This window comes from Apium graveolens, chromosome 3 (assembly GCF_009905375.1).
Source record: "Apium graveolens cultivar Ventura chromosome 3, ASM990537v1, whole genome shotgun sequence".
Taxonomy (NCBI): Eukaryota; Viridiplantae; Streptophyta; class Magnoliopsida; order Apiales; family Apiaceae; genus Apium; species Apium graveolens.
Window position 1 is genome coordinate 1673536 of NC_133649.1, and position 24204 is coordinate 1697739.

The 24204-nt window shown below is 33.9% G+C and overlaps 3 protein-coding genes across 3 annotated transcripts; 1 reads left to right on the plus strand and 2 right to left on the minus strand.

The window, feature by feature from the left end:
• The first annotated feature begins 5940 nt into the window (after positions 1-5940).
• LOC141711360 (protein CutA, chloroplastic) lies at positions 5941-8745 on the plus strand. The gene is made up of 6 exons (XM_074513758.1): positions 5941-6145; positions 6419-6516; positions 7082-7144; positions 7602-7633; positions 8147-8241; positions 8432-8745. The coding sequence occupies exons 1-6, from the start codon at positions 5976-5978 to the stop codon at positions 8511-8513; spliced, it is 540 nt and encodes a 179-aa protein (XP_074369859.1). The 5' UTR covers positions 5941-5975; the 3' UTR covers positions 8514-8745.
• Positions 8746-9821: 1076 nt separating this feature from the next.
• Positions 9822-12981, minus strand: LOC141711361 (14-3-3-like protein G-BOX factor 14 lambda). Its single transcript, XM_074513760.1, has 4 exons — positions 12367-12981; positions 11438-11560; positions 10218-10334; positions 9822-10045 (listed from the first exon to the last, which is right to left on the minus strand). Exons 1-4 carry the CDS (start codon positions 12865-12867, stop codon positions 10028-10030), a joined length of 759 nt encoding a protein of 252 aa, XP_074369861.1. The 5' UTR covers positions 12868-12981; the 3' UTR covers positions 9822-10027.
• A 9273-nt stretch (positions 12982-22254) lies between these two features.
• LOC141711242 (uncharacterized) lies at positions 22255-23256 on the minus strand. The gene has a single exon (XM_074513647.1). It carries the CDS (start codon positions 23254-23256, stop codon positions 22255-22257), a length of 1002 nt encoding a protein of 333 aa, XP_074369748.1.
• Between the last annotated feature and the right edge of the window lie 948 nt (positions 23257-24204).

Below are 24204 nucleotides of genomic sequence, written 5' to 3' on the forward strand. Positions count from 1 at the left end.
CCAACCCCTAAACCCTTCAGTCTTGGGGGTATATATAGCCCCAAGGTAGGGTTTAGGGGTAGTTACCTCTAAATCTGGGCCGTTGGATGCTGGGACCAGAGGACGCCTGGCTTGGGTGGATTGCTTACACGTGTCCAGGGGAGGACCACCTCCAGAGTACCTTAACGGCATCTGACACGCGCCGTGCTTGTCTGGTGTGCTGGTTGTTGATAGCTGTCATAGTCACGTGCCCACGTACCTTTGCTTGGCGGGTTGTGGGATGTGCATGTGCTTGATGGGACCTCCCTCACTGTGGTTTTAGCCCTGATCCGGATCCGGGTATGCAGGCGGATCCGGATCCGGGGAGTAGGATGGGCCCGGGCCTGAGCTCCTATGCTTGATTGGCCTGGGAGAGGGGGGTCTTAGCAGGTCGGCTGAGCCTTCCTCCCTTTAGTCCAGGTTGACGTCTACCCGGGTCTCTTATACCCTATCAATTAATATTTGTATTTGTATATGTATAGCAATAATAATTGAATTTAACATATATATTTTATAAAAATAAAATTATAATACATCCGATTTTATTCCGATTTTATATTCCGATAAATCCCCAATTTCCGATAAATCGTAAATCGGTAGCTCAACCGATCTACTCCGATTTCCGATTTCTATAACACTGACGGAGGGATAATAATCATGATCGGTACTCCAAATTTGAGTTTAAACAAATTTTTAAAATAATGTCGCTATTTTTAAGATTACCCAGAAAAAATGTATGTACACAAATCAATACAAATAAATATACAACAATTTCTTTCCTCAAATGCATGCATATAAATATAAGGGGCCCGCAAGGATTGGCTCAGCTGCTTAAAGAGGGGATAACTATTCTTTTGGTTACAGATTCGAATGTCACGGGAGGAGAATTTATGATTATGATTCCTGAGTCAGAGTCTGTCGCTTAATTGCGGTTTAGCTTGGTTCACGTGGTTTGCAGGCTATTGCGTGAGTCCGTAGGGTTTACCCAGTACGCACCCGAAGGGTAGCGGCTGCGGGTTATTTATGATAAAATAAAATAAAATACAAATACGTAAATTTATATTGTGATACATACAGGCCATCTATGATAAAATAAAATAAAATATAAATACTTAAAATTAAATTGTGTGATACATGTATGTAGATTTTTGTTATAGTAAGAGAGAAAAATTTAATTTATCTCGCACTCACTTGGATTATCTATGAGAAAAATGTAAATCACTCGTAGACTGTGTTTTTTAGGCTTCTTAGATTAAAATATGGGCTGATGTCCGGTAAGTTAATATTTGTGAATGGGTAGCTTGTTGTTGGGCCTCAGTACGATTTTCCATTTGGATTAGCTATTGGGCTGCAGTGTTATTTGGATATAAACCATGGCCTGCATTTGTATTACAATCAGCGTAAAATCACTGGATTTTACTCCCTCCGTCCGTCCGTCCCGGTTTTCTTATCCACTATATTATTGTTAGTCTAAAAAAAATTTGTCCATTTTCAGTAATTATGATAAATAGAAGATGAATAAAATGTAAAAATAAGGTAAATATGGTTGTCCAAGTTGTATATTATGACAACAATTAATTTGTGAGTAAATTATAGAGTGTTGACCGTATTTTACACCGATTTTTAAAATAGTGACCAAAATTTCAAATTCTCAAAACAATGACCAGCTTTTCTTTTCGCCTTTTAAAAAAAAAATTGTCGGCAACTCCCGTTAAGTCTCGCCGTTAACTAATATATTTAAAGTGTTAATTACATACTGGTTTTCGTACTTTACACTTATTTTGTGGTTACACTTTTGAATTTTCAAAATAATGATATATTGTCGATGTGAGAAGAGTTTTACAGAGTTCTGCTAGATTGATCTTAATACTATGTGTTAATTAACAAATCACTGTCACTTTGATTATAAGTTTTTCAATGGGTGAATGTTCTTCTTTATATTTTGCTAAAAAAATTATTCGTCTTATTGTGTAAGGACTCAGGAGGTTGAAAAAACATGGAAGTTGGGCACTTGATTAAATTAGATAAAGCGAAAAAATCGATGATTATTTGAGTTGTGTCTGTTTCTATTTATTTAGCGATATCATATATTTTTAGTGACAATAAATGATTGAGTCCGGAGAGTAAATCGACAAAATCATTCTTTTAAAATGCGAAAAAAACATTTCAATAATTTATAAAAGTTCAACCACTATTTTAAAAATAAGTGTGAACAACAACCAGCATTTTGAAACAAAGTCTACCATAATCAGTTCATGTTAGCTCTCTCTCTCTCTTCCTCTGTGCTTATTTTCTATTTGTTTTTTTTTGTAATTGAAATTTTTGGCGTATAGGTTACTGCGAAGTGTAGGAGACCAGCAGGTAGGACAGAGCATTCAGTCGGTTCAGTAGGTCACCGAACCGAAAACCGAATATCAGTTTTTTTTGTAACCAAGCTGGACCGAACTTACTTATAAACCGAACCAAAATATTTTGGTTTATTCGGTTCAGTTTCTAAAATTAAAATATTAAAAAAATTCATATATTAACAATTACAAATAAATTTGAGAAATTAAAATAAAAAATGCAAGGCAGTAATAAAATCTTCCGTACAAATTAAAATATCATTGGCCATTAATTTAACACAACAAAAAATATATTTTTTGTCAAATAAAATTTGATAGCCAATGATTTATTATGGTGGATCACTACACCATAGATCGTCGTTTATATCAACCCCATAAAAGTGTTGTCATATGACACAAATTCATTGCAATAGGTTCTTTGAACGAAATTTATACCTACTATGTAATTGAAAAATGAGAGAATTACATTTTGCACCCCTTATATTTGGCGAAAACTCAATTTTGTATTCCTATTTTCATAAATTGCAGTTTGCATCCCCTAATTTGAAATCCGCTTCAACATGCATCCTTTTTACCTAATTTTTTAGCCCTAATTGTTGTCTCCAACAATATACCTCATTTTTTTCTTCAATAATAGATTATATATGTTGTTGAAGACAATAATTTGGGCAAAAAAATTGACAAAATTTGGCAAAAATAGTGCAATTTGAAGCGGATTTTAAAGTAGGGGGATGAAAACTGCAATTTATGAAAATAGGTATACAAAATTGATTTTTGGCCAAATATAAGGGGTGCAAAATGCAATTTTCTCTTGAAATTTTAGGCGTAACGTTTGGTCTCGTTGTCATAATAGCTTATGGTAACAAATTTGGACTATATTGCAATGAAGTAAAGAAGTTAGAAATCCGGTTTATAGCAACGTTTTTAAATTTATAACAACGAATATAATAGCATTGCAATACATGAGACTTCATATGACAACATTATTTTACAATCTTTTTTTTGTGTGATAATTGTTGTAGTACATGGACTTATGCAATATATTTCGAGTTAATTGCAATATAGTACGAGTCAATTGCAACATATTTAATGAAAAAAATTGAAATATATGACAACCATTTTACTCTCTATTGCATTACTACAACATCCACCTGGAAACCAAGTCAAAGAAAAATACAGAAGTTTAAGAAAAAATAATAAAGTTAAAAATTACCCACGATCTTAAGTTAATACAGAAACCAAATATTCGTAGTTAATCATCTTTAACAATATTAAGACTCATTCATTCCGGGCCGAGTAAAATCGAACCGAAACCGAAAAACCGAATTTTTCAAGTTAAAAAACAATTAGAAGTCCCTACACTTCAACTTAATCATATTATTAAGTTGAACTCCACGGTTCACAATACTATGACACATAACATATTAATAACCATATGTATCACTAACCAACTAATAAAACGGGGTTGGCTATTTCCGCCACAATTACCAACAAACAACCTCGCAAACTAGGTCAACTTAAGGACCTCTGATAGGTCTACTAGTCCAAGTTTTAGCCAAACATTCTTCTAAAGGCGGTTCCCTATCATTTGCCATAGACTCGCGTATCATTGAATTAACTTCTCTAAGACGAAAACCTTCACCAATGGATTGCCAATCCTTTCTACTGTCGTTATAGCAACCGGATACAGAACTTTTATTTCTCCTAACGGTCAATTCTTCGTTTACTTTTTATAACTAGGACGGTCTGATCATAGTGGTTACCGAAGGAAAGTTCTTGCCATAAAATACCAAATAAAATTCCGAAATCAAGATGATTCATTCTAAAAGAAACGTGAAGAAAATGCGGATATGACTGGGAGCAACCATACAAGTACATAAGATAGCCAATCTTAGTACCATACAGTTTACAACACATAATTCGGTGGCGTCCCACCAGACCCTTTGTCACACAGACAAATAGTCACATCATATGTATTGTTTGCCCCAATCAATTGATAGAACCTCTGAGAAAAGAAATATAAAGGTTCAAGGTATAAACCCCAGTACTGATCCATATTCACTATAAGACTCGGCTGTCATGGCAGCCACTGACTATTACCCTTCCACCTGAACTTTCACGGTCAGATTCGCTTGCTCGAGAAAAAGAAACTAGAAACCTCAACTAGATCTTGCCAATGATACCTATATATAAGGAAAACTTACTAAATTTTAGGGCAGTTCCAGCCAATCCCCAACAAACATCAGGGTTACGCCTTCAAACCCTTGACTAAACTCACAGACTCGCTCCTCTAGTTGAGTTGCTGACTCATATCTATCTTGCACTCTTCTGACTCTATTTCTAGCCTAAATCAGGGACTCAAACCTGTAGCTCTGATACCAACTGTGACAGCCTCAACCCGGGGTCAGGAGTTGACGTCATCAACAACAATACTAATAAACAATATAACCCAAATTATTAATTATACATAATCTCGACCCCCTTTACCAAGACATTTTCCAGGTTTAAGTATGACTTAGGTTACAACCATAAAAAAAACCAACTTACTAAAGACAATCCAAACAATACTATCTTTATTCAGCAACTCAACAGACCCGCTTGGGTCCAACACAACTACCTCAGAGGAGCCTGACACGGAAGGAACTGGAACTCTGCCCCGACTACCACTGAAGAATCTCCTAGGTATCTGCAATACATATATAAAACATTTTGCAAAGGTGAGCAATCAATTGCTCAACAGTACCACTATATGAATAATAATCAAAAACAATTTATGATAAACAATTATAGGAACAGAAATCATAACTTGCTAGAAAACAAGTAAAATATGTGTGAACTGGATATCAAAACTAGCATGCTCTGTAAAACCAAATCATTAGTTGTGTGCTGTGCATAAATATCAATTTCTATTTTAGCATGCTTCTTTCATTTTAAAATCTTCCGTCCCATCGCAGGACCCATAAACCATTTTTTAACTTCTAATTGTTTTTCGATTTCGGTTTTTCAAGTTAAAAAACAAACTTTGAAAAATTCAGTTTGTATCCCTACCCTTCAACTTTGGGATTAATTACGCACTCGTTTCTAGAATTTTGTTGAATTGCTTATGGGTTAAACCGGAAATTCAACAATATACCTAATCAAAATAAAATTTCATTTGTTCAAATATTATTAAAAATTGTATATTATTTTATATCTACTATAAAATAATAAATTTTTAATTTTCAAATAACACTATTAATTTTACATTCGATTTTCATTTTTTAATATCAATTTCAAAATTTTATTACTCTACTTAAATAAATTTAATTATATAATCAAAATTAAATTTAATATATTTTTTTGTAGAATTACAAAATAATAGCATTAATAATATAAAATGAAATCAAAACAGAAATTACTATTATCATTTAAAAAATTAAAAACTTACAATTTTGTATCAAAATTCAATTTTTAACATTATTTTAAAAGATACGAAATTAATTTACTTAATATTTTAAAAGATATCAATTTCAAAATTGTATTACTCTACTTAATATCTTTTATTTCAAAAGATAAATAAATATTTGTAATTAGAATGTTCGTGAAAAATTGAACAAATGTACCAGTACTAAAATGGCAGCACTAGTAGCAACAAAATTAAGGTCCATATTTTCATCTTCATCTTCACCGGCGATTAGTTCCCGCCGACTTCCGATCCTCGGAGTATTTTGCGTACTGAGTTTCGGCATCCCCAATCTCTACACTTCTCTTTCTCTCTCCTCCAAACCTTCTCTCCTTTCCAGGTTCTCTCTCTCTCTCTCTCTCTCTCTCCCCCCTTGAATTTACACAATTAACTTATGCTGATCTCTCTCGGCAATCTCTCTCTCTCCCCCCCCTTGAATTTACACAATTAACTTATGCTGATCTCTCTCTCTCTCTCCTTGAATTTACACAATTAACTTATGCTGATCTCTCTCTCTCTCTCCCCTCTCCCTCTCTCTCCACTTCTCTCTCTCTCTCTCACTCTCTCTGTCTGTCTAATCGTATATCAAATTTGTTGTTGGATAAATGTGTAGGTCTAAAAGTATACATACAAATACAATCAGGATGGAAGCAAATAACAAAACTGTGCCTAGCATTGTTGTGTATGTTACTGTTCCCAATAAAGATGCAGGTACTTAGGGTTTTAATTTTCTAGTAGTTTTTAATATTTAATTGATATATAATTGGTTGAGTTTTATTTTAATTTGATTGATCGTTGTTGTTATTGTAATTAATTTCGTAAGTAATTGAATCAATTTAGAATTGAAATCGATATGGTTTAAGGTAAATTAATTATCATAAGAAGTAAGTATTATCAACGGCACATTTGTATAAAATGAGAAGAGAGGATGAGTTAAGGAATGCTTGAGTTATATGCGGTGACCGCTGTTAAATTAAGGTTCCCGACTTGTCATTCAGTAAACATACTCACATTATCTACGATAATATATAATATATGGGAAATTAAGGAATAAAAGGGAGTTTTTGTAGGTATTGTGGACGAGAACATGACTAAGAGAGAATTTCAGTCTCTGACTTGCTTTATGAATTAATGAGTTGGTGTAGGTGAAGGTAATGCAGACCTCGGGTCTTCGAACATAAATCAGTAAACTCTGCATAGTTTGGATGATATATAACTGAATAAATCGACTCCTTCATTCTTCACTTTCAATATTTCACTTGTAAAATTTATGCAGGAAAGAAATTGGCAGAAAGCATTGTCAAAGAAAAGCTTGCAGCCTGTGTGAATCGAGTGCCAGGTATGTGTGTTATTGTTGATGGGGGATGTTAATACTGCTATGTCGTGTAGTATACAGGCTTTACACGGTACTTAGAGGATGTTCTTTGGTTTGGCCCTCAAGATATTAAACTATTTCTTTACCCTGCCCTTTTGTACTGTTGCTAGATAAAACCTTGTCCACTTGTCCTTTGAACAATATAGCATTTTTATCATATCAAGTCATAACTCATGCAAATGTGGTACCATGTCATTTGTACCAGAAAAACTACACAAAAAATTGGAAGAAGATTACTTCTAACTGTCTATATGGTTTATAGACAATGATAGGTGCAAATTGAATTGTGTGCTTATGGTAGCAAGATGAATAGAACTCCATGATCCTCTACGCTGTTCTTGCAATTACAAGTATTATTAGTACTTATCTGCCTTCAAGTAGATGATACTTTTGTATTGATACTTTTGTAAATTTTATGCAGGTATTGAGTCAGTTTATCAGTGGCAGGGACAGGTAATTTTTTTTATTTTTGGTGAAGTAGGGACAGGTAAATTATATTTTAACTAATAATACGAGTTTTTGTATACAATTAGTGAACTAGGCAGCGAACGGTGCTTTGTTAAAGGGCTAGGTGCTTGTGTGTGTGTGTGTGTGCATTTTTAATTTTTGACATCTGGCTGCACTGAATACTATCTATGTAGATTGAAGTCTGGATATAGTTTTTTTTTTAGTTTGGGGTGGGGGAGGGGAGTAAACCTTAAGACGAAGTTACATTGCTCCTATGAATATTGGTGTCTAAAGCAATTCATGTGTACTAGAGCATGCTAATACATCCTTTATCAATTAGTCAGAAAATATGTATTGTATTTAAAGATATGGAGTAGTGATATACCTGAAAAATATACTAATTGGTATTCTACCCGTACTGATGCCATGACTATTTATTATGAACTATTGTGCTCTAGACCAAATTCAGTGGTTTATAATTTTCTGGCCAGTTATAATGAAAATGTTCATTATTTGCAGATACAGACAGATTCTGAGGAACTTCTAATCATCAAAACTAGGGAGTCACTTTTGGATGCTCTAAAGGAGCATGTGAAGGAGAATCACGAATACGAGTAAGTAACAAGTAGTAAAAATAAGAACATAACTGAATCATCTGTGTATACTTGTTATTGGAAAGAAAGAAGATTAGGTAGCAATGATGGATGAAAATTTATTTCATAGTGACTTTTTTCAGCCAAGGTAAAATAGGTACCCTTTCATTAATGGCTATCTTATTTCTTCTTCTGTCTGGCTGTTTTACAGTGTGCCTGAGGTGATAGCATTGCCCATTGTTGGTGGTAGTCTCCCATACCTGGAGTGGTTAAAAGAGAACACAAGGGACTGAATTCAGTTCCAAGTATACTAGCAGATACATGTGTCGTTGAGTGGAGACGTGAGAATTTGCAGAGCCTCAAGTGTGTGTGCTAGTGTTTTGAATTGCTCTTACGAACATGATCAAGTTATGCTTTATAATTTTATCAAGGTAGAAACCAATGCTGAAGTCTTCTCAAATGTCTGTTTTTTTTTTAACTTTTACTTCGATTATGTATGATAATTTGCTCAAGTCTTTAGAGTTCGATCTACCTAGTATTTGGCTAGAGTCTTATGAAACTTAGAAAATGTTTTAAGTTAAAAACTAGTAATAGTTCCTGCATCATAAAATTCACATAATTGGCATACTTGCCGCCCAAGGGTTACAAAGTAATTGGTCAATTATAGAGAGCATTCTACTAAATTTAACAATCATCGTTTGATTTCAATAATAGGACAGTCTCCATATGACAAGTTGATATGTTAATATATCTAATTAAGAAGCGAGGAAGACTATAGATTGCATTACGGTGTTAGTAGGCAAAATTTAGGCAAAAACTTGGCATCTTATGCAATCATATTCTACTGCTGTGCTTAGCTGGAGCATCATATCTAGAGGGTGGTTGGATCGCGATAAATGATGCCGGTTAACAGGAATCGGAACTTCAATCCCATGAAATGGATAGTGACAATTTGATGATTGAAAATGAGAACCTCATTCTCATTAGATAGATGGTTAAATCATACCCTCTTTACCTATTCAATTATCATTTCATACCTGTTCTCATACCCTTCATTCACATTCCCAAATTTCATTACCCTCACTGATCCAATCGCCCTCCAAGTCTAACCCACAAATGCATTGACCACTTTTGTGTTATTGCAATTCTTAGAGGACGTTTAGATGCATCGTGAGAATAAGAATCAGGAATGGAAATGCAAATAAAATAGAAACCCAAGAGGTATGAAAATTTTAATTTATCCATCAAGAGGGAATGGGATTCCCATTTCCCACCACTAAATTGATAATCCAAACACTATCACTTGGATTTAAGGTTCCAATTCTCGTTAACCACGCACATTAACCATCAACCAAATAGCTCCTTAATCAGTGAACAAGTTGTAAAAATCGGGAGGCAGAATAATGTATTGCACAGTTGTCAAGGCAGAATAATAGTAGTAAAATCATGCAGGAGACGAGACAGAATATTATACCCCGCAATAGTTCTGGATTGCTAATCACACATTTAAAAAGGGTACTTGCTACCCTTATACTTTCAACTTCTATGTCACAAGCAAACTTTGAAAAAGAGAAAAGGAAAAACCATAACAATTTTTGAAATGAAAAAGAAGGAAAAAAAACCCTTTAAACTTCTATCAGTGCAGATCCAAATCATTCTAAATCTCTTTTAGGATGTCTAGAAATTTTAAAAACCCAAGTACAAGTTGATGGAAAGTTATCAAACAACATAATATAAGTCAACATAAACATATGAAATCCAAGACAATTTCCTCTGAGGAGAGAATAAATGCAGGTCAGCCTACAAATCACTCATCCAGTTGGTCCTGCAAAATCCAAATTTATTGAACTCAGAATACGAAGTTTTTATTTGTTCCCGCTAAGTCATAGAGATTTCACTATATAGTACAAACAGGACTACTGCTAGGTTTGGATTGTTAATCAAGTTCACAAGTGGTGAGCGTCGCAGAGCGAGAGAAATTAAGAGGCATTACTAACCGGTATGTCCGAAGTCCAGAGGGTGAGATTGTCCCTCAGGAGTTGCATGATTAGAGTACTGTCTTTGTATGACTCTTCGCCCAAAGTATCAAGTTCAGCTATGGCTTCCTCAAATGCCTATTAATTTATACAAAAGAACAAGAGAACTAATAAATGTCTTGTTACAATTTTTGAACAAGTAAACATCCATCTCTTTATGCTGAGCATTTGTTATATATACACAGCTGCAGAAAGATGAGTAATAATACACTTCAAAGGCACTTTGTGTGAGGGCACTTATTAGTTAATAGTATGTATATACTCATTTCATTGCTGATGTCGTAAGCTGATTAGTCCAATTATAGGATAGGTGGTTAGGATACATACACCCACCCATTCAAATTGATCAATAGACTAACTGATATATTTGTATACTATAAATAGTAGAGGAATAAGACGGTTACTGTTTAGTTGAAATATGTACATACAATATGATTGTTCATTATCTTATTCAACCAATGGAGTTTCTTTGATTTTTAATCTTCAGTTACAGTGCTGCTATGCATATATGTACATATCGTTAATAAAAAGTAACGTAGAATGTTTTGTTTTAGGAAGCACTTCACCTAAAAAACAGTACACACCAGCACTTCACAGTGGAAGATAGATACGAAGTTGTGTATCTTCTTCCAAGGTGGTTTCTAACAACAGAGAGGCTTAATGTTTACGCTTGCATAAACATTCATGACTTTAATTACACCTAGACCTAAGATTAGCAAAGAATATTTATTTAAAAGCTTGATGAGTTTTTTCTTACTTCAAAAGCTAAGAACTTAGAAATGAATTGTGTAAACATTATTTTCATCTTCCCAGGTGTTTCTAATAATGCAGAGCCTTCATATGCACCCACGCTTTTAATTTACAAAATGTTTTTCTTACACTTTTAATTAACATGTACATAGCTTTCAGCACACTCATATGGCAATTAGAAAACAATACTGAACAAGTTGTAGATCAAATGCCACATTTATGCAAAGATTGTAAGAAAAATAAAAAGTTCACTTGCCACAACTCCTATCAAAATATTCTAATTTCCAGATAAGTAAAAATGCAGCCATGAAATACAAGTGTTATATTGCAATTACAAGCACATTATGGTCTAATTTAAAGATGATACCTTTACCGAGAACAATAATGACTTCTATTATTAGAACAAAGCAAAAAAAGAAAAGAAAAGTTACCTGTTTTGCCATGCTACAGGCTTTGTCAGAGGAGTTAAGAATCTCATAGTAGAAGACTGAGAAATTGAGTGCTAGCCCCAACCTTATTGGATGAGTTGAAGCCAAATCTGCCGCTGCAATATCCTTCAAGAACAAAATACAACAAAATAAACACAACAATTTTGCAACACCTATAGTACATTTTAATACCTAATATACATATATTACTTACATTGCTTCTTATAGCTCTGTAAACTTAATCTAGTATGAAAATCCACAAATGCTTATGACATTTAAATCCGAGTTCATAAGTAAACCACCACAAAACAACTAATAAATTAAACACACAACAAAATCCAAGCTAAATTAAACATTCTCAAACAAGAATTCACAAAAGCCCTGAAATTTACCTAAACTTAAACCAAGTAAATGTTTTTCAAAGCTTTTGCTACGGACAATTATGTAAATACAAAGTAAAACATTAATTCACATAACTATTGATCGAACTTATTAATCATAAACCAACAATTAAATTAACACATAAATACAAAGTAAAACATTAATTCACATAACTATTGATCAAACTTATTAATCATAACCGAACAACTAAATTTACACATAAAAACCCCAGCTTAATCACAAATTCACAAAACCCCTGAATTCACCAAAAGTAAACACTAATTCTCGAAATACCTGAGCAGCCTTATACAAACTTATTAATCATAACAGAAAAACCAAATTAACACATAACAAAACCCGCTCAACTACAAATCCACAAAACCCCTAAATTCACCATAATTAAACACCTGAGCAGCCTTAAACGAATCTATGAATCGAACTCCATAATCATAACAAAAAAATTAAATCAACACATAACAAAACCCGAACTTAATCATAAATACACAAAACCCCTAAATTCGCCAAAATTAAACTTCAATTCACGAAACTACCTGAGCAGCCTTATACGAATTCATCGTATCCTCCGCGCACTGCTTCCTCTCATCTCCAATCTTAAACTCCGCCATATACCTATGATAATCCCCTTTCATCTTCAAATAAAACACCTTCGCCTCACTCGTCTTCGCCGACGGCACCAAATGCTCCTCCAACAGCTTCAAAATGCCTCCACAAACTTCCGAAAGCTCCGATTCAACTTTCGATCTATAATCCTTGACCAGCACCACATGATCCTCGTTCTTCCTCGACTCCTCTTTCTGCTCAATTGACGAAACGATCCGCCACGCCGCTCGGAGCGATCCGATCACGTTTTTGTACGCGACGGAGAGTAAATTACGCTCTTCAACTGTTAATTCAGACTCCGGAGATAAACCTAGAACGAGTTTCTCCATGAATTGAACCATCTCCTCGTAACGCTCGGCTTGTTCGGCGAGCTTGGAGAGGTAGACGTACTGGTCTCTGGTTAGGTTTTCGGTCATTGTTATGTCTGCCATTGGGAGAGAGATCGAGAGAGATGGGAGAGAGACTGAGAGAGATCGAGAGAGACGAGAGAGAGAGAGAGGTTTAGGAGAGAGATTTGATTCTTTGTTTGTTCTTACTTTTTTCTTGTGTTGATGTATGTGTGTATATAGGTGGAGAGGAGATAGAGATTAATTGCGGCCGTTGGATTGAAGTGGTGATGTGGCGTGGACGGTTAGATTGGGGGTTGTATTTTTTGGAGCAAGTTTTGGATGTGTACGGCGACTTAAAGTATTTGAGGAAATATAGAGGAAAAATGGAAAGTAAGAGGTTGACTTTGGTATGCTCTTTCTTTTTCTTTAGAAAAATATATTTATATAAAATTTTATTTTATATTTTTGTACAACATTTTTTTTAACTTTTGTGTTTCTTTGTTTATACTTGAAACAATATGACACATTGTCGAGGAAAGTCCTTGGAAAAGTAAAAAAAATGAAATCAAAACTTGAAAATCTCCCTACAAAATTAAGAACCTCAAAAATCTCTAAAATAAATAGGGTATTTACTAAAAATACATTTTCTTAAAAATTATTTGTGATTTTACCAACTGCTGAAAATATTTGCAAAAATATATTTTGTTGTCTAAATATTTTCAAAAATATGTTGATGCGTAATAAGTTGCAATTTAGTTTAAATTGTATAACTATTTTATGTTGCATTCATAATTGTATTTTATGTTATATTTTAGGTTGCAAGTATGGCTGCAATTTAGATAATGTATTTTTTTTTTATAAATTCAACTTGCAAACCTTATTTCAAAAATGGATAAGGTATTTTTGCAAATATTGTTAAAAGGGGATTATATTTTTACAAAAAAATATAAACTCGAGTATTTATGAAAAAACCCTTTAATATTGACTTAAAATTTGACACACGATAAAAGTGATACTACTCATTCATTCTAATTATTATTATATTATATAAATAGTTTATTAAGTTGCGCTTCGCAAGGCCTTCTAGAATAATGTTCGGTTATTTTCTATTTTCTAATTTTTTTTATCCGATTTTGGTCCTTCGGAAATTATGAATACTAAATTAAGAAGTTTAAAGAGTCGTTCTCTCGTTAACAATTTTACTTCAATGAGTCGCTCTTTCATTATTTACAAATTTAATATCATAAAATTATATTATTAATTTGTCAATAATTAATATATAAAAATATTATTATATAATAATATAAAAGTTTGAGAAAATTACAAATAAATTGAAATGATGGGAGATGCGTCACATCACCACCCTCGTCATCTCCTTTACTTGACTATAATAATATAATGATATCATGATTTCAAAAATATTGAGAATATATATATATATATATATATTCGAAATATAACATATATGATATGCAAATCGATCGTTGAGAGATGTAGAAAAATACAGTGAAATCGGATTTTAAAAAAAACTTACGGTTTGACAGGAAAAATCAAATTAAAAACGGAGGGTAAAAGCTGAAATTGAGTGTGGGAGGGTGTAGAGTAGTTAGGTGGGTTGATTTAGGGGATCATTAGATTAGGTAGATCTAAGAGCAAGTCCAACAGTGTTCTAGTGACTTACTTATAAATATTATAAAATATTAACTCTAAGTGATTTAAGACATGATTTTGAATTTCATTTCCAACAATGATCCTTATCTTCCTTCCTTATTATTATATTAATATATTTGAAAAGATATGGAAAAAAAGTGGAATAAGGAGATAGAGAAATGTAAAAAGAAGAGAGAGAAGTGAATTTTTTATTGTTAAAAATGTTATAAGGGAGCACTAGAAATTCCTTAAAGATAAAGAATGAAGCTCATGTCTTTGTGATATAAGGAAGTACTAAGAGCATCTCCAACAGCTTATTAATTCATTTCTTAAATTTAATATAAAAATATTGGATCTTAGTAACTTAAGACATCAATAGCTATTCTCAACTCCAACAATATTCCCTATATTCATTCCTTATACAATATTTAATCATTAAAAAGTAACATTATTACATAAAGTAAAGAAAGAAAAAGTGTTTCTTTCAAATATATATTATAAAATAAAAGTTAGAAGAAAAGAGAGGTTAGCTAAAGATTATTGGATTTTAATCGCAGCGGGGGCATGACACAACACTTTTACACATATAAAATCCAAATAAAAGCATATAAATCGTGGTAAAAATATAGGGATCGAATCTAACCTTTAAAATAATTCGGAGACAACGATCAGAGATCCTTAGCAGTTGCTCCTCAAGTGTGAAGCACTCCACCGGTATCCACCAAGAAAACGATGTTAAGAAGGAGGAAGGAGGTGGAGAGAATTGAGTTTTCCAAACTTTTTGGGTTTTTTGGGGTTGGAATAAAAATAGGGTCTATAATAGTGTATTTATAGGCAAAATTTTCAGCTGAAATTTTCCCATAAATATTATTATTATTTTCCCATTTATTATTCTCATTAATAATTAAAACACCTTTTAATTATTAATCCTTTTTCTAAACACTTTAGAAATAATTCTCTCTCTTGATTTAATTTCCAAAAATTAAATCCTTAATTAATAATATTAAGATTTTTTCTTAATTAATTTATAATCAATTAAATCTCATTTAATCAATTATTAAATTTTCCAATTAATTATTTATTTCACAAATAAATAATTATTAGCCATTATTGATTAATTCCTCCGCCATTAAATCATTCTCTTTTTATGGTGTGACCCTGTAGGTTCAATATTAAGCCGGTAGTAGAAATAAATAATAATAAAACTATTTTATCATTATTTATATAAATTCTCTAATTTATTAAATATGATTAATTAATTAATCACATTTATTCTACATCGTGAGGAATACTTCTCAGCATATCGCGACTATCCGGATAATACGAATTCACTGCTTAGAATACCAAGAACCTATTCAGTGAGTAGTTACCGTACAATCAATTCCTTCTACCCCGTAATGTCACGATTAAATACAAGGCATGGAACTTGTGTCAAGCCTATCTTATTTAATCACTTGCTTTCCCATTCACTAGCATAAGTGGATCAGCCTTGAACATTCGCTTCCTTCACTGGAAGGGGTAGATCCTTTATTGATCATACACTATCTTCGTGTACAAATTCCTATACCCAGTAGAGCCCTAATAATTGTCCCTGGAGACTAAGAACTAAACCAAAGCATAGTTCAGTGTACACAAGATGACTATGATGACCTCAAGTCTAAGTATACTTGTATAACTATCACTATATGAACAACTGCTGACACGTGAGTGAACTCCATCAGTTGTTCAGCTGTGCGAGTCATGTTCAGTGAACTTATTCCATAATAAGCACCTACATACTACCTATAGTGTCACCACACAAATGTCTATGAGAACAGACATCCTTCATAATGAAGCAAGCATAGTATGTACCGATCTCTGCGGATTATTAATTACCAGTTAGTAATCCTACGACCAGGAACTATTTAAGTTTAGAGTTATCATTTTTTAGGTCTCACTATTATGATCTCATCATAATCCATAAAAAGCTTTACTCTAAACTATGGTATATCTTATTTAAACACTTAAATAGATAAAGCCCGTTATAAAAAACAAAACACGTCTTTTATTAATATCAATGAAATCAAAAACAGATTACATAAAAAGTTATTCATAAATCCTAATACATGATTGGACTTAGGACATATTCCTTTCAAAGATAAGGAATGGGAAGAAGATCTTAGTGGATCTTAGTGATTTAAGGAATCACTAGGATACTGTTGGAGTAGTTTTTTTCTCCATGTTCCTTATATTTGACTTTAAGACTCCAAATAGATAAGTTGTTGGAGTTGCTCTAAGACACTGTTGGAGTGTCATTTTTTGTCAAAATTCTTATAATTCAACTTAAGATCTCGTATAAGGGAGCTGTTGGACTTGCTCTAATGTCTTAGATTGGTTCCTAGTTTCCATTTTAATTTTAGTTTGTATTTGATCATTCCCCTATATATATAGGGGTAGGTTCTATAGAGTCCCCTATTTCATGGGAGTCCTTGAAGTCCATATATATTCTGCAAGTAAAATATAGCTTAAATTGTTGCAAAACATATTATTTTTCGAATGATATTCTACAAATATCACAATTTTATTGAAAATCTTGCACATTGCATAGATTTTACAAGTGGAACGTTGCAAAATATATTATTCTACAAAACATGCTTAGTTTGCAGAATATAAATGTTCATGTTGCAGAACATACATATTCTACTTGTAAATATATGAGATTTGCATGATTTTATTTAAGTAATGATATTTGTGAGACATGTTTTGCAAGATAACACATTTTAGAAGATATTTTATTTGTAGAACATAGATGGACTCCAAGGACTCCAATTAAAAGGTGGTCTCCATAGAACTTTACTATATATATATATATATATATATATATATATATATATATATATAGGAGCTGTCCTCCAGCCATCGTTGAATGGGATACAGCTGTCGCAATGCTTCATTGCGGTAGTACTCACCTGCCGCAATAAAATATTGCGAAAGCCTGCAGTGAAACATTACAGATGGTGTATCTCAACCAAGTTGGTTGGGGATAATTTGCCATATATATATATATATATATATATGACAAATTATCCCCATCCAACTTAATTGGGAAACACCACCCGCAATGTTTTATTGCAGGCTTTCGCAATGTTTATATGACAAATTATCCCCAACCAACTTAGTTGGGATACACCATCCGCAATATTTCATTACAGGTTTTCGCAATATTTTATTGCGGCAGGTGAGTACTACCGCAATGAAGAATTGTGACAGCTGTATCCCATCCAATGATGGCTGCGGAACAGCTCCCTATATATATATCATGATGGTATGATTCCCTTGTCCAAGGCTCGTGTAGCCGGCAGGTCCAACTCATTGATCTGGTCATTTGCCTCTTTTGTAATGGTGAACCTTACAAAGACACTACCTACATCACTCCTGAAACTGAAAATCAATGTTCTCACCCTCAACTTCTTGAGAAGTTTGTTCGGAAAGTGCTACTCCTTCCGTCTCAATCTACTTGTACAGTTTGACTTTTGCAAGTAGTTTAAGGTGTATTGACCACATATATCCGTCGATTATTTTTCATTTTTTTCTTTTTGTGAATAAAAATTCAAATCTTAAATTTTTATTCACAAAAAAAAAATTGAAAAATAATCAATGAAACTATGCGGTCAGCGCACGTTAAAATACACATAAAAGTCAATCTGGACAAATAAATTGGGACGGAGGAAATATAATCCACGTACTAAAGTCTAAGTTGTTCAGTTGTTCTCATGTTCTAGAACTGGTTCTTGTATGAAATATATCATGAACATATGTATTTCTATCAGATTTTCCCGTTCGTGTATATATAGTATGCCTGTTGGAAACTAGTATTTGGCTGTTTTTGGATGTTTATTGAATTGATTCTTATATCTTTGATTCTTTCTGTTAGTTATATGTAGAGCCGGCAATTTCGTAAACGACACGATAACACGACACGAAAATGACACGAAAATAACGGGTTTGGTTTGCCATTTTTGGTACACGAACAAGAAAGTACATGAACACGAAAGTACACGGAAGAATTTAGTGTCGGTTTTGGGTTTACAGTTGGGTACACGACACAAAATGAAAGTACACGAAATAAATAAATATTTAAATAAATTTATCAAATTTATATGAATACATATATTTTACAATAATATTTTACATATAATATGTACATAAAATAGATTCAAATTTATATTTCATAAGAATTGAATACACTTGAGTCATTATGACTTATCAACTTAAGACTCGACTAATAAAAATTTAATATTTAAAGATATATTTTATTTATCTTTATTTTTATTATCAATTTTAAATTACACGAAACACGACAGGAAACGTACATGAAATGAAGGTACACGAACACAAAACGAAACGAATCCTTAACGGTTCGGGTTTGGATTGGGCATTCATGACACGAAACTAAAGAGTGAATGCTGATGATAAGAAATGAACTCATAGCAAATGAAATTTAGATCTGAAGTTTGTTACAAGAACCTGCATCAGGAAATGTACAGCTGGACCATATATGGTTTTATAGTGACTTAACAGACTCAATAGTAATGACTAAAGACACCCTTAACAAAATACTGAAAGATTGAAATGCCCCTGCATTACACATTACTCCCCCGCAAGGTGATAGTGAAATGCTGCAGAATGACTATCAGTTTGAAGTATTACAACACAAGAGCAGACACATCACTCGCAGAGACAGAGCTAGTGACTCCCATTTACTTAAGCAAATACTGATGCTGCTTCACGTACTGAGTTTCTATGTCTCCAACTTTGATCTTATCCCTCACATAGTGACAATCAATTTCAATATGTTTTGTACGTTCATGCAAAACAGGATTAACAGCTATTGACAATGCAGCTTGATTGTCACAACACAGCAAAGTAGGAGGTAACTTCTCAAGCCCCAAATCTTTCAACAAAGCACCCAACCAAGTAATTTCACAAGATGTTAAAGCCATAGCTCTGTATTCTGCTTCTGCAGAAGATCTTGAGACAACATATTGCTTTTTGGACTTCCAAGAAATTGGAGATTGGCCCAACAAAATAAAAAATCCTGTAGTGGACCTCCTAGAAGAAGCACAGCTAGCCCAGTCACTATCACAAAAGGCTGTTAATTGAGATGCTGACTTAGATGCCAACAAAATTCCTTGTGCCGGATTGTATGCTAAGTATCTGAGTAATCTTTTAGCAGCCTGCATATGCACAGTTGTTGGATGCTGCAGAAACTGAGTAAGCAAATGTACCGAGAAAGAAATGTCTGGTCTGGTCGTTGTTAAGTACAACAATTTACCAACCAAATTTTGATATTCAGAAGGATCAGACAAAAGATCTCATTTCTCAGGTGTTAACTTCAAATGCATATCTAATGGCACCTTCAGTGGAGCTACATTTTGCATATTGAATTTTTTTAATATATCCAAGGTATACTTCTTCTGAGAGACAAAATAACCATCAACAGATTTCTCTATCTCCAGACCCAGAAAACACCTCAAGCAGCCAATATCCTTCACGTGAAAGTGATTAGTCAGCACTTCTTTCAACTTATTGATTTCAATCTGAGAGTTACCAGCAATAAGAAGATCATCAACATACACAAAAATTAGTGTAATGGTGTCCTTGTTGTGCTTTGTGAACAAACTGTAGTCAGCCTTTGATTGCACAAATTTGTCACACAACAGTGTTTGATAAAGCTTTGTAAACCATTGCCTTGGTGCTTGCCTTAGGCCATATAAAGATTTCTTTAATCTGCAAACCAGTTTACTCTTAGAAGCAAAAGGAATTGGCACCTGATTTTTCACAATTCTGCTTCCAATCCCTGAATAACCTCGTGGAAGTGTCATAAACACCAATTCTTCCAGATCTCCATACAAAAATGCATTAGTCACATCCATCCGAACTGTGATCCAATTCTGCATTGATGCTACAGCCAGAAGTGCTCTTACTGTGGTAATTTTGGCCACATGAGCAAATGTTTCCTTAAAATCCAGACCATATATTTGTCTACAGCCCAACACCACCAACCTGGACTTGTATCTTTCTATGCTACCATCTGGATTGAATTTGGTTTTAAATAACCTTTTGCTTCCAATAGCCTTTTTTCCAGAAGGCAACTCAGTTATCTCCCAAGTACCATTTTCTTCCAGAGCTTCCAACTCTTTATTCATTGTAGCTACCCAATAATGATGCTGAAGAGGTGCTTAGACGATCTAGTAGGTTAAGAAAACAACCCGCATGGATGAATTCATATGTGAGAGCAAATAATGCTTCAGTCAATATTTTGAAGGTGATATCCCAGCCTGTGAATCAAAATTTTTGCTGTTTTATTAATAAATTGGAGCATCAAACATATCCATCATTGTCATCATGACACAGGAATTCATCATCATAATACCATGCTGAAATTTGCTGAAACTCAGGTTGCAGGCTCTTTACAAAGGCAGACTCTTTCAATGGAAAGATATCTTCATGAAATACTGTATCTCAGGATACAAATATACTCTTGTCAAGCAAATTCTGCAGCCTATATCCTTTCTGAGTAGCAGGATAACCGACAAACAAATAAGGAGTTCCTCTCATTGCAAATTTATCAGTAGTAGGAACATGATTTGCAACAAACACCAAACACCCAAAGACCTTTAATATGTCATAATCTGGAGCCTCCTTGTTTAACACTTCATATGGAGATTTATTCTGCAGAACTGAACTAGGTAACCTGTTTATAACATATGTTGCAGTCATCACACATTCTCCCCACAAATCCAAACCAACTCCAGACTGAAACCTGAGTGCCCTTGCAGTTTCGAGAATAGATCTATGCTTCCTCTCCACTCTTGAGTTTTGCTGAGGTTTATAAGGACACGATGTTTGATGCACTATTCCTCTTTCAGTGTAAAATAACTTGCAATGAGTATCACATAACTCCAAAGCATTATCAGTTCTAATGGTCAGAATTGAGGCCTTATAATGCTTTTCTGCATAAGCTACAAATGTCTTAAAATATTTTAAGAATTCTGACTTGTTCTGCATCAAGTATAACCATGTCATCCTTGAGTAATCATCTACTAGAGTAAGAAAATACTTGTACTTGCCTCTAGCAAGAACTCTGTATGGGCCCCATACATCTATGTGCACCAGTGCAAAGGCTGTGTCCTCATGAGAATCACTCAATCCAAATGACAACTTTGTAAATCTTGCCATAGGACATGTGATACACGCAGTATTTTCATCTATTTTCACATGTGTCAACTGAGGTATTAATTTGATCTTAGGCATATGTGCATGACCTAGCCTTGAATGCCAGATATTCAAGGTCTGTTTGAGCTTGGCATTGGACACTACCACAACATTCATATGTTCATCAATATCCATATAATACAGACCTTGTTTCATAGATCCTCTAGCTAACACAATCCCATTCTTTGAGTTGATAATAGAGCAACTATCTGCATCAAACTTAACATCACATTCATTATCTATAGAAAATTTATAAATAGACATTAAATTATACTTGAATTTAGGCACATAGAGCACATTTTGGAGCTTAAGTCCATTAGACAACACTATATCACCTATATGAGTAATCAAGGAAGTATCACCTGTTGGCAAGCTGATTTTAAATCCGTCTGGTGCCTTCTTAACATTGTGCAGATCATTGACACAAGAAACCATATGTTCAGATACTCCAGAGTCCATTATCCAGGTCTTATTGTTCAAACTAGCACAACAAGTAATCATTGCTGAGAATGGAGTGTCAATATCAGTTTGATCATCTCCAAACTTCGACACAGTTCCATGTCCTGGCAACATACTAAGTAATTACTGCAATTGCTGTTGTGTAAACATAAATTTCTCTGTTGAACCTGATCCTTCATCATTAGTCTGCACAGCATTAGCATAAACTCTATTATTTTGCCATCGTTTATCAGTTCTCTGATTCTTTGGAGCTGCGAGAGTCTTTCTAGATTTATGATGCCACTTCGGATATCCAATCACACTCCAACAACGCTCCTTGACATGTCCAGATCCTCCACAAGCTTCACACGAGACAAACTTTTCATTCTGTTTGGAATTTCCAATCTGCTTCCCATACATTGCTGCAATATTAAGATCAGATGCACTCATTAACTTCAAAACATCTTGTTGTGACTCTTCTTGTTGAATAACAGCACACACAGATTCAACATTTGGCAATGGACTCAACATCAGAATCTGACTTCGCTGAGGTCCATACTTATCATCCAAACCATTCAAGAACTGAAATAGTTTTGATTCATCCTTCTGAGTCTCTATAGCCTTCAACAACTCAGTGATTTCAGGTGTTATTGTAGAAACTACAAGAAGCGTGTTCATCGCATCAATCTCTTCCCAAATAGCACTTAAAGTTGTGAAGTATTCAACAAGACTCATTGAATTTTGTTTCAATTCATATAGATCTCTACTTAGCTTGTATTTACGAGATCCATTTGTTAGCTGAAAACGCCTCTCTAACTGTCTCCATATTTCACAAGCTGAATTGAGGAACAAGATATACTTACGAATGTTATCAAAAACGTTGTTATGAAGCCACGAGATCACTAAATTGTTACAGGTATCCCATTGAACTCCATCAGTAATATCCGTCAAGCTTCTTGCCTCTTTTCCTGTGACAAAACCGAGCTTTCGTTTCGCTGCAAGCTGTATCTCCATGGATATCTTCCAGGTTCGATAATCACTTGAGCCTTGAAGCTTCGTAACAGCAATCGAGAGAGGACCATCACTCGGATGCAGAAATAATGGATTCTGCATATCCGCAAACGTAAATCGACTACCAGACACCATTAAAATGACCTACGATCACAAAATGTGATGTATCTATCACAGGACAGGTAATCGTTAACGGTTCTCAACAACAAGATCCACAAAAAATCATCGCTATTAACAACAAATCACAAAATCTACAGGCTTTGATACCATAAAAAGTGATTGCAGATGATAAGAAATGAACTCATAGCAAATGAAATTTAGATCTGAAGTTTGTTACAAGAACCTGCATCAGGAAATGTACAGCTGGACCATATATGGTTTTACAGTGACTTAACAGACTCGATAGTAATGACTAAAACACCCTTAACAAAATACTAAAAGATCGAAATGCCCCTGCATTACACATTAAAAACATGAAAGTACACGAAACGAACGAATTGCCAGCTCTAGTTATATGTATAGAGTCATTACTTGTTACTTTTTTAAAAGTGCTATTTTCTTTGTAGTTAGCAGTAGTATCTTTTGGTGAAGGAATATTATTTTCATAGGATCTTTTACATGTTTGTTAATTGCCACCAAATTCCAGGTTAAAATTCATGATGGTTATGTTGAAGATTTGATGGATCTTCTGCTAATTAGTTCAGTAGAATTATTCTACGAAATATATTTTGTTGTCAGACCCAAGTTTGGTCTAAAACCTAAGGTTGTTGAGCGCCTTATTGAGATCGTCGATGAGAATTACAAAGAATCCATCAAGGTCTGATGTCTTGCATGTGTACATTCTGAATGATTCTAAAAATCCAACAACCTTTCTTTGGAACAATATTTGTCTTTGATGAATGCGAGCTTGCAGGGATGAGCAGAAAACCGCATAAACCGTAAAAACCGCCCGCACCGTACCAATCCGCACCGCAAAACGCGGTTTTTAATTTTCGTGGTGCAGTTGCGGTTTGAAGCACCAATCCGCACCGCAAAATGCGGTTTTTAATTTTCGTGGTGCGGTTGCGGTTTGAATTTTTAATA